The 14,639-nt window shown below is 47.9% G+C and overlaps 1 protein-coding gene across 4 annotated transcripts in view; it reads right to left on the bottom strand.

Moving 5' to 3' along the window:
* Positions 1–4,655: 4,655 nt before the first annotated feature.
* Positions 4,656–14,639, bottom strand: part of LOC142481323 (bridging integrator 3 homolog) — a 28,225-nt gene continuing 18,241 nt past the window's right edge. For 3 of the 4 annotated variants that reach the window (XM_075582791.1, XM_075582792.1, XM_075582789.1), the window contains exons 3-9: positions 14,335–14,375; positions 14,099–14,160; positions 13,640–13,776; positions 10,880–10,920; positions 9,836–9,977; positions 9,612–9,746; positions 4,656–6,372 (exon numbers count right to left, since the gene is read on the bottom strand). In XM_075582791.1, the coding sequence (XP_075438906.1) occupies positions 6,226–6,372; positions 9,612–9,746; positions 9,836–9,977; positions 10,880–10,920; positions 13,640–13,776; positions 14,099–14,160; positions 14,335–14,375 (705 nt within the window). In that variant the 3' untranslated portion in view covers positions 4,656–6,225. Of the gene's footprint in view, positions 6,373–9,557; positions 9,747–9,835; positions 9,978–10,879; positions 10,921–13,639; positions 13,777–14,098; positions 14,161–14,334; positions 14,376–14,639 lie in introns of all 4 variants that reach the window. The other variant, XM_075582790.1, reaches the window with a different exon arrangement.

Genomic DNA, 14,639 nt, shown 5'->3' with positions numbered 1-14,639 from the left:
TGAAGGGGGCGTGAGAGGATAAGGGGAGAGAGAGGATGAGGAGGTTGCAACAATCTTGGAATTTGTGGGAGGAGCAGTAAGATCAGTATTGCTCGCCATGTACAGTATGACTGCAGGTCAGTTATTTATACATTATCTGACCATTACGTCATATGTTCTAAATTTCACTCCAAGCATGCACCAATTTCATATTCTATTTCCTCAAAAAAATCATCGGAAGGGCTCTCCCTTCCAAGACTCCTCCCCAGATTTATTACGAAACAGAATATAAATAGGTGAATACTTGGGAGTGAAATTTAGAAAAAATTACGTGTCAGGTCATTTATAAATAACATTCTTCCTCATTCTCGAGCGCGTCGCACCTTTCACCATTTTGTCCAGTATTTTTGGACAAGCCATCTGGCAACCCAACCCACAAATGCATCCGCTCTACTCTGTGATAGTACTTTGGAGCAAAGTGATTGTATGCATACCTAAGCCATGACTGTGCTATGTTGCAAAAAATATTTTGCTACTCTAAATGTTTTCACTTCCCTTTTTTGATGAATAATAAAGGATATGATTGTTTTTGAGTGTGCCTATATTTGCCTCTGTGCATTCTACAGTTTCAGCAATATACACATAGCTGTAGAATGCGTCAGCAGAAACTTCCATTACAAGGGATTGGTATACATGAGGATAACAGAAGCAAACACTACGGACTCCTTCCCACAAAAGCTTCTAATCGAAGATGTCAAATGAACATTCAGGATCCAAACCCCAAGCTAAAAAACCCTCAGCCCCCCTACTCTGCCTATTCTCCTATCCATGGTGACTTTATAGAGGGGGCCCACCTGTGCAGCAGAGTTCGGTGTGGGCCAGGCCTTGGAAGGTGTTCCGATCATGGAACTTGCGGCTGACTTCTGGGGTCCTGCACATGCGCGTGGTGCTGGGAGGGCCTGCACGCATGCGGCGCCAGTCGCACCTGCTTGACGTGCCAGCCGCACTGTTACTGCACATGTCCGCCGCATCGCTGGCTCCAAACTCTGCGTGCGCTGGAAGTGGGGGAAGCACTTTGGAGGTGTGCGGGCGCCCGCACAGTGCGGGCTGAAAGTCTGAGGGAAGTGCTTTGAGGTCTGCGTATGCGCGGGTGTGGCGTGCGCGCAGTAGTAGCGTGACGTCACTTCCCACATGGAATTGTGTTACAACACAAGGGATTTTTCCTATCAAAGCTCTGTAGGTGCCAGCACAGAAGTTTCACTTCCAATAAATATTTGTTCAGAATTGATGACGACCTGGTGTCCATCAAGTGCAGTTACAGAATGGTGATTAAGGAAGGAGAGAAGCACGTTATAAAGTGCTCGAGTCAGCAACAATTATGGTCCAACACATTTACATAAAATGTGTCCTGATAAAGGAGGGTTACTAGGACTGAAAAATTAAAAATTCGTAAAACAACATATCGTTCAGGAGTTGGAGCTGTTGGATCAACGTGTTATCGATTATACAATCAGATAGTGGCGTTCTCGTCTTCCAGGCGTGCGTTTCAGCATGAGGACATTTTGAACACATTACTAGTAATCTTAGTGTATCCATTAAGAACAGTTTAACACATTTACGAGTAATGAAGGAAAAACTCCTATTTCTCGTTTAATGAACATGAACCTCCCGCGGTGTATCTGGTACTCGTTGACATAATACAGTGACATCAATTTAGTTAACATCAGTTGATTCTCTACATTGTACTTCTTACATAGTGTTAATCTATCTTCAAATTTGAATGGCAATTCAGCGAGAAAGTGTGTGTGCGAGTGATTGTGTGATTATAAAAAAAAAAAAGGGGGTCTCTTATCTTGATCACAATAGACATACAGACAATAGGACTATATTCGGACTGTGCTTACATACTGGTGTGAAATGTGGACAGAATCAGTGCTGGTACTGAACTTGATTCCTAGGCAAATCTAAAGACTAAGATGACAAATAAGATGACAAAGAAGATGGGAGGATGAGATCGGAAAAATGCTTGGAGCGACATGGCGATCAGTTTGCAACCGCAGCACCTGGAAGATTATTGGGCAGTATTTAATCAAGCAGTGGTTCAAAAATGGATAGCTATGTATATATATTTTTTTCTTCTAGCACACGATCAAATAGTGTTCCGTATTGTGATGAAGGCTGCTTGTATTACCTTTTCTTGCTTAAAAAATAATAAAAGCAAATAAGGAAATTCTGCTCAGGCATTAATCACCCAGGATTTAAATGCTTGCTTTAAAAATAAATAAATAAAGTGAAACAGAAATTAAAAACACTGTATATTTTACACTTCTATCTTATAATTTTATCCTTTTCTCTCTCAATTTTAATTTTTAATTTGACTCTTTTCTATATTTTAACTTTGTCTTTCCATGATTTCCTTCAAATTTTCTCTTTCATTTTCTCTATTTTTTGTGTTCTTTTGGTGTATTTTTCTCTTCATTTCCCTCATGTTTTTAACTTCTCCATTTCTGTATTTCTGTCCTCTCCCTTTCTCCCCCCCCACCCCCATACCTTTTTTTACGTCCTTCTTTCCTCTCCAGTCTAATATACAAACCTCTACTTGCTTCTCCTTTTCCTCACAGCTGCCCAGACAAACAACTTCCACCATTTGTTAATAAAATGTTCCACCAATGTTAAAATAAGAAAATAAATACATGTTAACGTTGCCTATTCTGCATCTGATGCCACCTTTACAGTGTCGGGGATCTGGCAGCACCAGAGTGAAACCAGAACTTCCACTCATGTTATTGCTCCAGGAGTGATCACATGACAGCGACTGGCGCCCAGATGCTGGAAACAATCGGGCTTTCCTTACGTTTTAAATCTTGCTCATCGGTTACCCCTTAGAAAACAGGCGTCTATTATGTACCTGGTACGTCATAAGGGCCTCTAGAGTACCAGGGCTCATTCCGCACCAGGTACATAATTGGGCCATTGTAAAAGGCTAATTATAGATAAGGACTACTTTATCCTATTTGCTCCTCAATTTACAGGAATGGTTTCATGAAACATTGACGGAAAGAACATCGTAACAAAAATCCTCAACCAACATTTCTCAGCAAGCATTAAAACAAACAAAAAAAAGGCCTTTAAAATACACAAAGTAATCTATCTTCTATCTATATATAAAAGTCAAAAATTGTTTGTTGGTTTGTGGGATTGTGACCAGCTGGGCGGTTACATTGCAACACACTAACCGCGCCCCCAGTGACATCACGCGATAGCAAACTACCCACCCCCAATGACATCACGCGATGGCAAAGAACTACATTTCCCATAATACTATGCGCCTCAAAAGTGTAACAATGGCGGATCTCGCAACTTGGAAAGCTGCATTAAGAGACTGCAGCCAGGTGTGTGCGTGTGTTGTGCCCCCCGTCTGCCGTGTGTGCGTATATATACATATATGTTCCCATAATGCTATGCACCTCGTGAGGTATGGGAGTGTAAAAATGGCAGCTCACAACTTGGAAATCTGCATTGAGAGACTGCAGACAGGTGTGTGCCGTGTGTGACTGTGCTGTGTGTCACAGTTGTGTGCGCGCATTGAAGGTAAAGCCAGGTATCATTCCACAAGTTTCAAAATTGTTGCTATATAAAGACGTACAACAGGTATTTCTGTTACTCTCTTACGAATACTGCTAAAGTGTTATTAGAGCCTCTGTTGAAAATGTAAATAGTGCTTAGAGATTCAGTATGGAGTATATTGTAGCACTGCTTACTGATTCAGGTCCTTGGTGTTTGCCACCGTCGGCAACGTGTCACCCATCATGCTGCTCAGGAATCTCCATGTTGTTCTCACGTACAGTTATACGTTTCAGAATCAGTTATTAACAAGAACAACAAATTGTGTTCTGTAGTCTTTATAAGAAAAACTTTTTTAAATCATAAATAAATTGAAACATGTAGTGCATTCTTCTTTTCCCCTTTCTTATGGAGCCTTTCTGAAAACCGTAAAGATATTTCTAACAAATAGTACCTATGAGAAAATGAAATCCCGGGCAACGCCGTGTATGTAAGCTAGTAATAAATAAAAGTAACCTATAATAGTAATAATCCCCTTATATAATAATAAGCATGTTCTTGTATAGCGCTACTAGTTTTACATACCGCTTTAGAGACATTTTGCAGGCACAGGTCCCTGCCCCGTGGAGCTTGCAATCTATGTTTTTGGTGCCTGAGGCACAGGGAGATAAAGTGACTTGCCCAAGGTCACAAGGAGCCGACACCGGGAACTGAACCAGGTTCCCCTGCTTCAAACTCTCAGTGCCAGTCAGTGTCTTTACTCACTGAGCCATTCCTTCTCCCTGCCCTTGGGACAGGGCATTCATATCCTGGCTATTAATGCCCAGGGTGGGTTAAAGGAATAAACTTCTCTAAACACCGCATTAATGGACAGGTAATGCCCTGTCATGGGGGCATTATTACTTCATAAACACATACTAAACCACTTCCACAGCATTCAGCTATCAGGCCTTCACCTGAAATGCTACACGGTACGTACACTACGGCATGTCCCAATCCTGTGAACTAGGAGAGGAGAGGGTTCCACAGAGAAGCGCCAGAACCTGCAACACTGCACATTTAACCCATTAAGTGATGGGTGGAAGCACACGGAAGGGGAGAATAATACAGGACAGATTTAAATGTTTTATTAAAATAGTGTTCCAATCCTTCCCCCCCCCAAAGACTCAAAGATTCCCTAGTAATAAAATAAGGACATTTCTGTATACAGATTAATTACATAAAAAACAACATAGACGCAGGTTTATATGTGGCTGAAAAATGGTGGCGAGATAGACACAACAAATTCGGGCTGGAGTAAGAGAGAGAGGGGGAAAAAATACAGAAAGTGAAAAATAAGGGGAAAAAGAAAAGGAACAGAGCAAAATAGAGAGCGAGAGCAGAAGAGAGGAACGTAGGAAGACAACAAAAGTAGACAGATATAAAGGCAGAAATCAGGAGAGGGAAAAAGGGAAAATAAGATATATGGAGAGTTATGTGAGCAAATAGCATGTGTATTAGTGAGTCAAGTACAAATCTCTGTAGGTACGTGCGGTTGGAGTATTAATGGACGGATTTGGAGTATGGCGTTATCTCCCTGTTAATCTAGGGCCTGGGTGGTGAGGTAGTATATTAGGTGGGGAAGGCCAGTCCGCCCTATGTTATTATCAATCCGGGCTGTGATTCTGTAAAGGTTTACACATACCTTCCTATTTCACGTAACAGGGGCCTTTGATTGGCGTTGCCAATAACTCTATAAAAACCCATGCACTAAATGCCCTCTTATAACATGGGGGAGGGGCTACTGACCCTATTGACCTATAGGAATGCTGTGCGCAAAATGCCCTCATCACATAGGAGACAGGGGCCTCCGATCATATTAACTTTCAGGAATCAGTGAGAGATACCCTCTTACCACATAAGTGGAGGGATTAACTTTGCTAATATACAAGCGTCAACGGCACTTCAGGAGATAGTTAGCTCCCTTCAGGAATCTGTGTTGAGCATTTGAGCAGTTTTTCCTGCTCTTCCCTATTCCCTTCTCTCAATATTTACAAAGACGAGCGGCCACAGAGGCAAACGACGCGTGCTAGCCTCCTCCTGCAGTCCCCCTTCTGCAGGCTTTCGTGTAGAGCTGCCCAAGTCAGGGGAATAAGGCACACGTCAGAAGGAACAATTAGCCGCGGCCGTTCAGCCGCCGAGGGACAGTTAGCTGCGGCCGGATCGCACCTGAGGTAGAACAATTAGCGTTGGGATTAGGGGTTAAGGATTTTAGGGTAAGTGATTACGGTTAGGGTAACGGGTTAGGGGACACAGTACCTGCGGCGCTGAACTTGTCTTGGCGGCCAAATGTTCATGCAGTGAAACGCCTGCAACTGAATGGTCGCGGCTAAGCAGCTAATTGTCCTAGATGCCACAGGAGTGGGGTTACCCTCTGGTAATATCCTTGAGCAGTCACAAAGGTGTCACGGCAAAAAAAAAAAAAAAAAAAAAAAAAAAAAAAAAATCGATGAAATATCACCTCCCAGCAAGGACACTGGATATTTTCTCATGGTGATATGACCTGAGGGTAAACCAACTTCTGAGTGCCTTGTTGTCCCGATGGTGACACTACCTTAGCACTCAGGTTGAGATCACAACTTTTGAATGACTTATTACCCCGATTTCACCGCTTTAATTGTAGGCAAAGGTCGTTCGGCTAGATCAGTCGTCGGCCACTATAGAGAGCGCGCGGAGCTCTGCCAGCCTGGCCTCGTTCTCCCGCTCTCGCTCAGAATCTGTCAGCTGTACTTCGTCCACCTGCTCAGCCAGATCCCCAAACACGCGGGACATCTCCGTGTAATACACTACCTGTGGGACACGAGGAGAGATGGGAAAGGGGGCTGAGCACAGGGTGACAAGGAGAGATAGGGAGAGATAGGGAGGGGGCCAGTCACGGGGCGACACGAGGAGAGATAGGGAGGGAGCCAGTCACAGGGCGACACGAGGAGAGATAGGGAGGGGGCCAGTCACGGGGCGACACGAGGAGAGATAGGGAGGGAGCCAGTCACGGGGCGACACGAGGAGAGATAGGGAGGGAGCCAGTCACGGGGCGACACAAGGAGAGATGGGGAGGGGGACAGTCACGGGGCGACACGAGGAGAGATAGGGAGGGAGCCAGTCACGGGGCGACACAGGGAGAGATAGGGAGGGGGACAGTCACGGGGCGACACAAGGAGAGATAGGGAGGGGGACAGTCACGGGGCGACACGAGGAGAGATAGGGAGGGAGCCAGTCACGGGGCGACACGAGGAGAGATAGGGAGGGGGACAGTCACGGGGCGACACAAGGAGAGATAGGGAGGGGGTCAGTCACGGGGCGACACAAGGAGAGATAGGGAGGGGGCCAGTCACGGGGCGACACAGGGAGAGATGGGGAGGGGGCCAGTCACAGGGCGACACAAGGAGAGATGGGGAGGGGGACAGTCACGGGGTGACACAGGGAGAGATAGGGAGGGGGCCAGTCACGGGGCGACACAAGGAGAGATGGGGAGGGGGCCAGTCACGGGGCGACACAAGGAGAGATGGGGAGGGGGCCAGTCACGGGTCGACACAGGGAGAGATAGGGAGGGGGCCAGTCACGGGGCGACACAAGGAGAGATAGGGAGGGAGCCAGTCACGGGGCGACACAGGGAGAGATAGGGAGGGGGACAGTCACGGGGCGACACAAGGAGAGATAGGGAGGGGGACAGTCACGGGGCGACACGAGGAGAGATAGGGAGGGAGCCAGTCACGGGGCGACACGAGGAGAGATAGGGAGGGGGACAGTCACGGGGCGACACAAGGAGAGATAGGGAGGGGGTCAGTCACGGGGCGACACAAGGAGAGATAGGGAGGGGGACAGTCACGGGGCGACACAGGGAGAGATAGGGAGGGGGCCAGTCACGGGGCGACACAAGGAGAGATAGGGAGGGGGCCAGTCACGGGGCGACACAGGGAGAGATAGGGAGGGGGCCAGTCACGGGGCGACACAAGGAGAGATAGGGAGGGGTTCAGTCACGGGGCGACACAAGGAGAGATGGGGAGGGGGCCAATCACGGGGCGACACAAGGAGAGATGGGGAGGGGTCCAGTCACGGGGCGACACAGGGAGAGATAGGGAGGGGGCCAGTCACGGGGCGACACAAGGAGAGATGGGGAGGGAGCCAGTCACGGGGCGACACAGGGAGAGATAGGGAGGGGGCCAGTCACGGGGCGACACAAGGAGAGATAGGGAGGGGGCCAGTCACGGGGCGACACAGGGAGAGATAGGGAGGGAGACAGTCACGGGGCGACACAAGGAGAGATAGGGAGGGGGCCAGTCACCGGGCGACACAAGGAGAGATAGGGAGGGGGTCAGTCACGGGGCGACACAAGGAGAGATAGGGAGGGGGCCAGTCACGGGGCGACACAAGGAGAGATGGGGAGGGGGCCAGTCACGGGGCGACACGGGGAGAGATAGGGAGGGGGCCAGTCACGGGGCGACACAAGGAGAGATAGGGAGGGGGCCAGTCACGGGGCGACACAGGGAGAGATAGGGAGGGGGCCAGTCACGGGGCGACACAAGGAGAGATGGGGAGGGAGCAGTCACGGGGCGACACAAGGAGAGATAGGGAGGGAGCCAGTCACGGGGCGACACGAGGAGAGATGGGGAGGGCGACACGAGGAGAGATGGGGAGGGCGACACGAGGAGAGATAGGGAGGGAGCCAGTCACGGGGCGACACGAGGAGAGATGGGGAGGGAGACAGTCACGGGGCGACACAAGGAGAGATGGGGAGGGGGCCAGTCACGGGGCGACACAAGGAGAGATGGGGAGGGGGCCAGTTACGGGGCGACACAAGGAGAGATAGGGAGGGAGCCAGTCACGGGGCGACACAAGGAGAGATAGGGAGGGAGCCAGTCACGGGGCGACACAAGGAGAGATGGGGAGGGGGCCAATCACGGGGCGACACAAGGAGAGATAGGGAGGGAGCCAGTCACGGGGTGACACAAGGAGAGATAGGGAGGGAGCCAGTCACGGGGCGACACGAGGAGAGATAGGGAGGGAGCCAGTCACCGGGCGACACAGGGAGAGATAGGGAGGGGGCCAGTCACGGGGCGACACAGGGAGAGATAGGGAGGGGGCCAGTCACGGGGCGACACAGGGAGAGATAGGGAGGGAGCCAGTCACGGGGCGACACAAGGAGAGATGGGAAGGGAGCCAGTCACGGGGCGACACAGGGAGAGATGGGAAGGGAGCCAGTCACGGGGCGACACAGGGAGAGATGGGGAGGGGGCCAGTCACGGGGCGACACAGGGAGAGATAGGGAGGGGGCCAGTCACGGGGTGACACAAGGAGAGATAGGGAGGGGGACAGTCACGGGGCGACACAAGGAGAGATAGGGAGGGGGCCAGTCACGGGGCGACACAAGGAGAGATAGGGAGGGGGCCAGTCACAGGGCGACACGAGGAGAGATAGGGAGGGGGCCAGTCACGGGGCGACACAGGGAGAGATAGGGAGGGGGCCAGTCACGGGGCGTCACAAGGAGAGATAGGGAGGGGGCCAGTCACGGGGCGACACAGGGAGAGATAGGGAGGGGGCCAGTCACGGGGTGACACAAGGAGAGATAGGGAGGGGGCCAGTCACGGGGCGACACAAGGAGAGATAGGGAGGGGGACAGTCACGGGGCGACACAAGGAGAGATAGGGAGGGGGCCAGTCACGGGGCGACACAAGGAGAGATAGGGAGGGGGCCAGTCACAGGGCGACACGAGGAGAGATAGGGAGGGGGCCAGTCACGGGGCGACACAGGGAGAGATAGGGAGGGGGCCAGTCACGGGGCGTCACAAGGAGAGATAGGGAGGGGGACAGTCACGGGGCGACACAGGGAGAGATAGGGAGGGGGCCAGTCACGGGGCGACACAGGGAGAGATAGGGAGGGGGCCAGTCACAGGCCAACACGGAGAAATAGGGAGTAGACCAATCATGGGCCGAGGACCAGGTTAAGGGTGTCACATAGACTCTGATCAGGACCCAGACCTGGTTTAGGGTTAGGGTGGGGGACCCACATCCGGCTAAGGGTCACGGTCTCACCTGGGCTCTTATCAGCGCCTGGAAGCTGGGTTTGAAGAAATCTATGCGGCTGTTGTAGAATTTCGGCATCTCATCCAACAGCTGGTGATTCTTGGCCTCAAAGTCCTCCCTGACCGGACGCAGCTCATCCCGGGCCTGGGGAAGGGGACATGTGTGACATTACACATACATATACACAGCTTGAAACGAGCCTGAGGGAGGGGACACCTGTAATATGCTCTGACCTGGTGGAGTTTTGCAATTATTGCTCCAGTTCTTTCCTTCTCCTCATACTTCTCCACCTTGGATTGAAGCCGCTTGTATTCCTGCAGAGCCTGCTCCCTGCGCTTCACCGCCATGTTCAGGGAGGGAAAGACACTGCCAAACCTGTGTGGCAGGATATATTATATACACACACACCTACACAGTGCTATTATACACGTGTGATGGAATAATATATACACCCACACACAAAAACATGTCTCATATTACATACACACATTGCTGAATATTTTCTATAGTCTATACATACTGCTTAACCTGCGATAGATATAATCATAATATATATACATACACAAACGATTAAAGTGGCAAAAATACTTGTTTTATTTGTACAACATACTGTAGATCGACATTTCTCAAGATCACATACATACATATATATATATACACATACACACACAGTGTGTGTGTGTGTGTGTGTGTCTGTGTGCGTGTGGTGTACACAGGCACACGCACACACGCCTCTTTCTGACCCCCAATCCTCTGTGGGAAGCATATATCAGTATATAATATACTATAATAAGTATTCAGAAAAGACACAAAATGACATCAATGAGAAAGGAGCCCTCAGGCCCATGTGTTGGGATGTGTGTGTACACTACAATAGGGCTTCTGTGCTGAATGTCAAACAAGCACAGGCTGGGGGAAACACAGACGTCACACACAGACTATATCCACCCGTTGCAAACACTTATAACAGATCCCATACAGATGCACAGAAAAGCACATAAACCCTCCCCCACAAATGAGCATGTATACAGATGTAGCAGGTCTTACCTTCTCCGGTAATTTGCAACCCAGCTGCTCTGGTGCCAGAGGATTAATCACTGTGGGGGGTCCGATCCCAAAGCATGGACCCCCATCAGCAAGACCGCAGCAGACACCGTCTCCGGAGCTGCGTCTTTTAGCTTTGTCAGTCACTGCTCCGGAAACAGTATGTCCTGCTACATCAGCATACACATACCATGCATCAGTCAGTGTCAGTGTATGAGCCTGGCAACACTCACCGTTTCAAAGGGTCCATAACAGTCTTCTGAATCTGGTTCACCTGAGGGAGAAAATACAGCTATTTTTGTGTATATGTATATATACATATAGTCGCAAGAAAATATTTGTGAACCCCAATGGTAATTACGGAAAGTCCATATAGTTTTTCCACAATAACCCTCTTGCATCAAAACCAGTCTTTTCTTAAATATCCAATAGGGTTTATATTAACCAATTCCATGCGTTTTGAAAGAAAATGATGTATGAATTAGACAAAATTGAGTAATTGAGTCAGGGTATGTGAAAAAAGTAAGTGAAACCCTGGTTTCATCAGCTAAATTGAAGGAGATAATTAGAATCGGGTGTTTAAATAATTAGGTAGATCTTCAGGTGAAAGTTTGGGAGGCCCCACCTTATACAAAGATCAGAAACTTTGCAAGTTTGTTCTTTACCATACACGTGTGTGGAAACATGTCATGCCACGATCCAAATAAACCCGAGGACCTCAGAAAAGCTGTTATTGATGCTTATTAGTCTGGAAAGGGTTACAAAACTATTTCTAAGGATTTGGGGCTCCACCAATCTACTGTCAGACACAGTCTACAAATGGAGAAAGTGAGAGACCACAGTCACTCTACCCAGGAGCGGTCATCCTACCGAAATCTCACCAAGAACAAGCCTGCAAATCATCCAGGAAGCCACGAAGAAGTAACATTAAAGAATCTGCAGGCTACTATCGTCTTGGCTAATATGAGTGTTCATGACAACTATGAGAAAAAGACTAAACAAGAATGTTGTTCATGGAAGGATAGCCAGGAGGAAACCACTGCTCTCTAAAAAGAACATTGATGTTCGTCTGAAGTTCACCAAAGAGCACATACATGATCTTCCAGGACAATTTTCTCTGGATAGACGACTCAAAAGGTAGAACTTTTTGGCCTCCTTGAGAAAAATTATATGTTTGCCAGAGACTAAACACTGCGTTCGACAAGAAGAACATCATCCCAACCATCAAGCATGGTGGTGCAAGTGTGATGGTTTGGGGCTACTTTGCTCCTTCAGGAACTGGATGGCTTGCCATCATTGACACAACCAAAAATAATGCATTGTATCAGAAGATTCTAGAGGAGAATGTCAGGTCATCCGTCCGTGAGCTGAAGCAAAAGTGGGTCATGCAGCAAGACAATGATCTTAAACATCCAAGTGGATCTACCAAAGAATAGCTGCAGAAGTTTTAGAATGAAGAGATATAGTGTGTGACAGAGCACAGCCAAACAGCAGCCAAACTTGGAAAAAATGAAAATAAATCCAAGGCAAACTCCAAATAAGCAGATCAATTAATTGCAGGCTCAACAATAGTTGGACTAAATGAACGTACCTACGCGTTTCATGCCGGAGCACTTTATCAAGGTGTAAAGGAAAACAAACCTCTTGCATTTTTATACATACCAGCCTGTTCCATTACGAAGCCGAGGATGACGTGATCGGCGTGCGACCGCGTGGAGAGTCGCACCGACGCCACGTTCATGCTCATTGGCTGAATGGATCAGGTGGTATTACTTTTCAATAAAACAAACTTTAATAATAAAAGAATTGATGAAGAACAAAAAAGTAAAAAGCAAATATAAAAACAATTGTATCAGTAATATGCAAACCCGTTTCCTTTACACCTTGATAAAGTGCTCCGGCATGAAACGCGTAGGTACGTTCATTTAGTCCAACTACTGCTGAGCCTGCAATAAATTATCTGCTTATTTGGAGTTTGCCTTGGATTTTTTTCATTTTTTCCAAGTTTGGCTGCTGTTTGGCTGTGCTCTGTCACACACTATATCTTTGGATCTCCTTATACCGCAGACAGCACGCCTTGGATGTTACCGGATGGTCATGGAAGCTGGCAGGTAACGGGCCACCGTGCCCCGTTATATATCCTGTTAACAGCTTTAAAATGGTTTTATATATTGCCTGTATGTGACTGGGTGTTTATTGGTGTGTCTCAATTTGTGGTTGTCAGGTGGACACCACTAGACATATATCCCTTTCAGGCCAACACTAATTATTATATATACTGGACATTTTTATAGCATCTGGACATTTATATATTATATCAGCAAGTTGCTTATAGAGCCACATGTGATTTTTTTGAGCACCACTCTTCACATTATACATCCGCGTTTTAGAATGTCCTAGTCAAACTCCGGACCTAAACCCCACCTAAATGTTGTGGCAGGACCTGAATTGAGCTGTCCATGCAAGAAATCCCACAAATGTCACGGAGTTGAAGCAGTTCTGCAAGGAGAAATGGGCCAAAATTCCTCAAAACCGATGTGAGAGACTCACCAGCAGCTACAGGAAACTGTTGAAGTCATTGCTGCGCAAGGGGGCGCCACTAGGTACTGAATCTAAAGGTTCACATACTTTTTCACACGTGGATATTGAATGTTGAATCATTTGTGGATAAATAAATGTTGAAAAAAAATATAATGTGTGTGTGTCATTTGTTTGATCAGGTTATCCTTATCTATTATTAGGACTCACATTAAGATCTAAAAATATTTTAGATTTGCAATATGCAAAAACCCTAAGGGGTTTACAAACTTTTTCCCGTCATTATATACATATATACACAGTGCAATTAAATATTTATATGTATGTATACAGCTTCCTCTGATGGAAGGCGTCCATATGTTTCATGGTACGGTGTATGTGCGTATGTATATATACCTTCTACTGGTTCAAAGGGTCCATGTGTCCCATTGCACTGTGTGCAAGTGTTTATATACCTTTTCCTGGTTGAAGGCATCCATGCGTTTCATGGCTGTGTCAAGCGCAGTCACCATTTCCAAGAAGGCTGTGTCCTGCTCACACAGAGGGTTCGCCAACAGGTCTGATGAGATCCTCACTGCAGACTTTGACATTGCTCGGGGGTGAAAAAAGGGCAGAATTAGAGGTAAGGAGAGGGGGGGGGGGTGAGAGAGAAAGAGGGAGAAAGAAGGAAGTGAAGAAACAAAGGAAGAGGGGGAGAGAGAAGGATCAAGAGAGAAAGGGCAAAAAAAAAAAAAGGAAAAATAGACTGGTAGAGAAAAATAAGAAAGAGGTGGAGAAGAGGAGGAATGAGAGAGGGAGATGGAGGAAAAAAGGGGGGCGGAGGAGAGGAAGTAGACAGAGGAATACAATAGAAAGATAGATCAGGGAGAGTGTAACTTCTGCTAATCCCCCGTCCCTTTCCCAGCCTCTCATACACAGATCGGCCTCTATGCTCTTCTTCATTTCTTTTTGGAGTTTCTTGGTCTGATCTTCCAGCCTGTGGGAGACAGAGGGGAATACCGGTGAGGTATCAGAAAGGGGAGGAGAGAGGGAGAAACAATGAGGGGGGCCACGTGTTGGGAGGGAAAGGAGGAACATCGGACAGGAGAAACAGGAGGTGGATACGGGACATGGTTCAGGGTTAGGACCCCTGCCATCTCTTTACACTTACTGCTGCAGCTTCCCATTCTCTCGCTCAAAATCCCTCTCCACCTGTGAGTAAAGAGGACAGTGTCAGCTTCAGGGTCCCCCGTGAGTGACACAAGGGCAAGTAAAGAGGACATCATGGCTCATACTGGTGATGTCAGTAATGAGGGCACAGCTCACTGCTCAAATCATATACACTGATATTTCAGGTTGGCATCCAGGTGCTTATTGGCCGTGACTGGAAACCTACAGGTAATACAAGCAGCCGGGGAACTGATGAAACAAGGTCACCTGGAACCAATAAGATATCTGCACCTCCCAGTCAGGGAC

Source organism: Ascaphus truei, unplaced genomic scaffold, assembly GCF_040206685.1.
Source record: "Ascaphus truei isolate aAscTru1 unplaced genomic scaffold, aAscTru1.hap1 HAP1_SCAFFOLD_2519, whole genome shotgun sequence".
In the NCBI taxonomy this organism is placed as follows: Eukaryota; Metazoa; Chordata; class Amphibia; order Anura; family Ascaphidae; genus Ascaphus; species Ascaphus truei.
The sequence above is the reverse complement of the archived record's forward strand: the minus strand, read 5'-3'. Positions and strand labels throughout refer to the sequence as shown.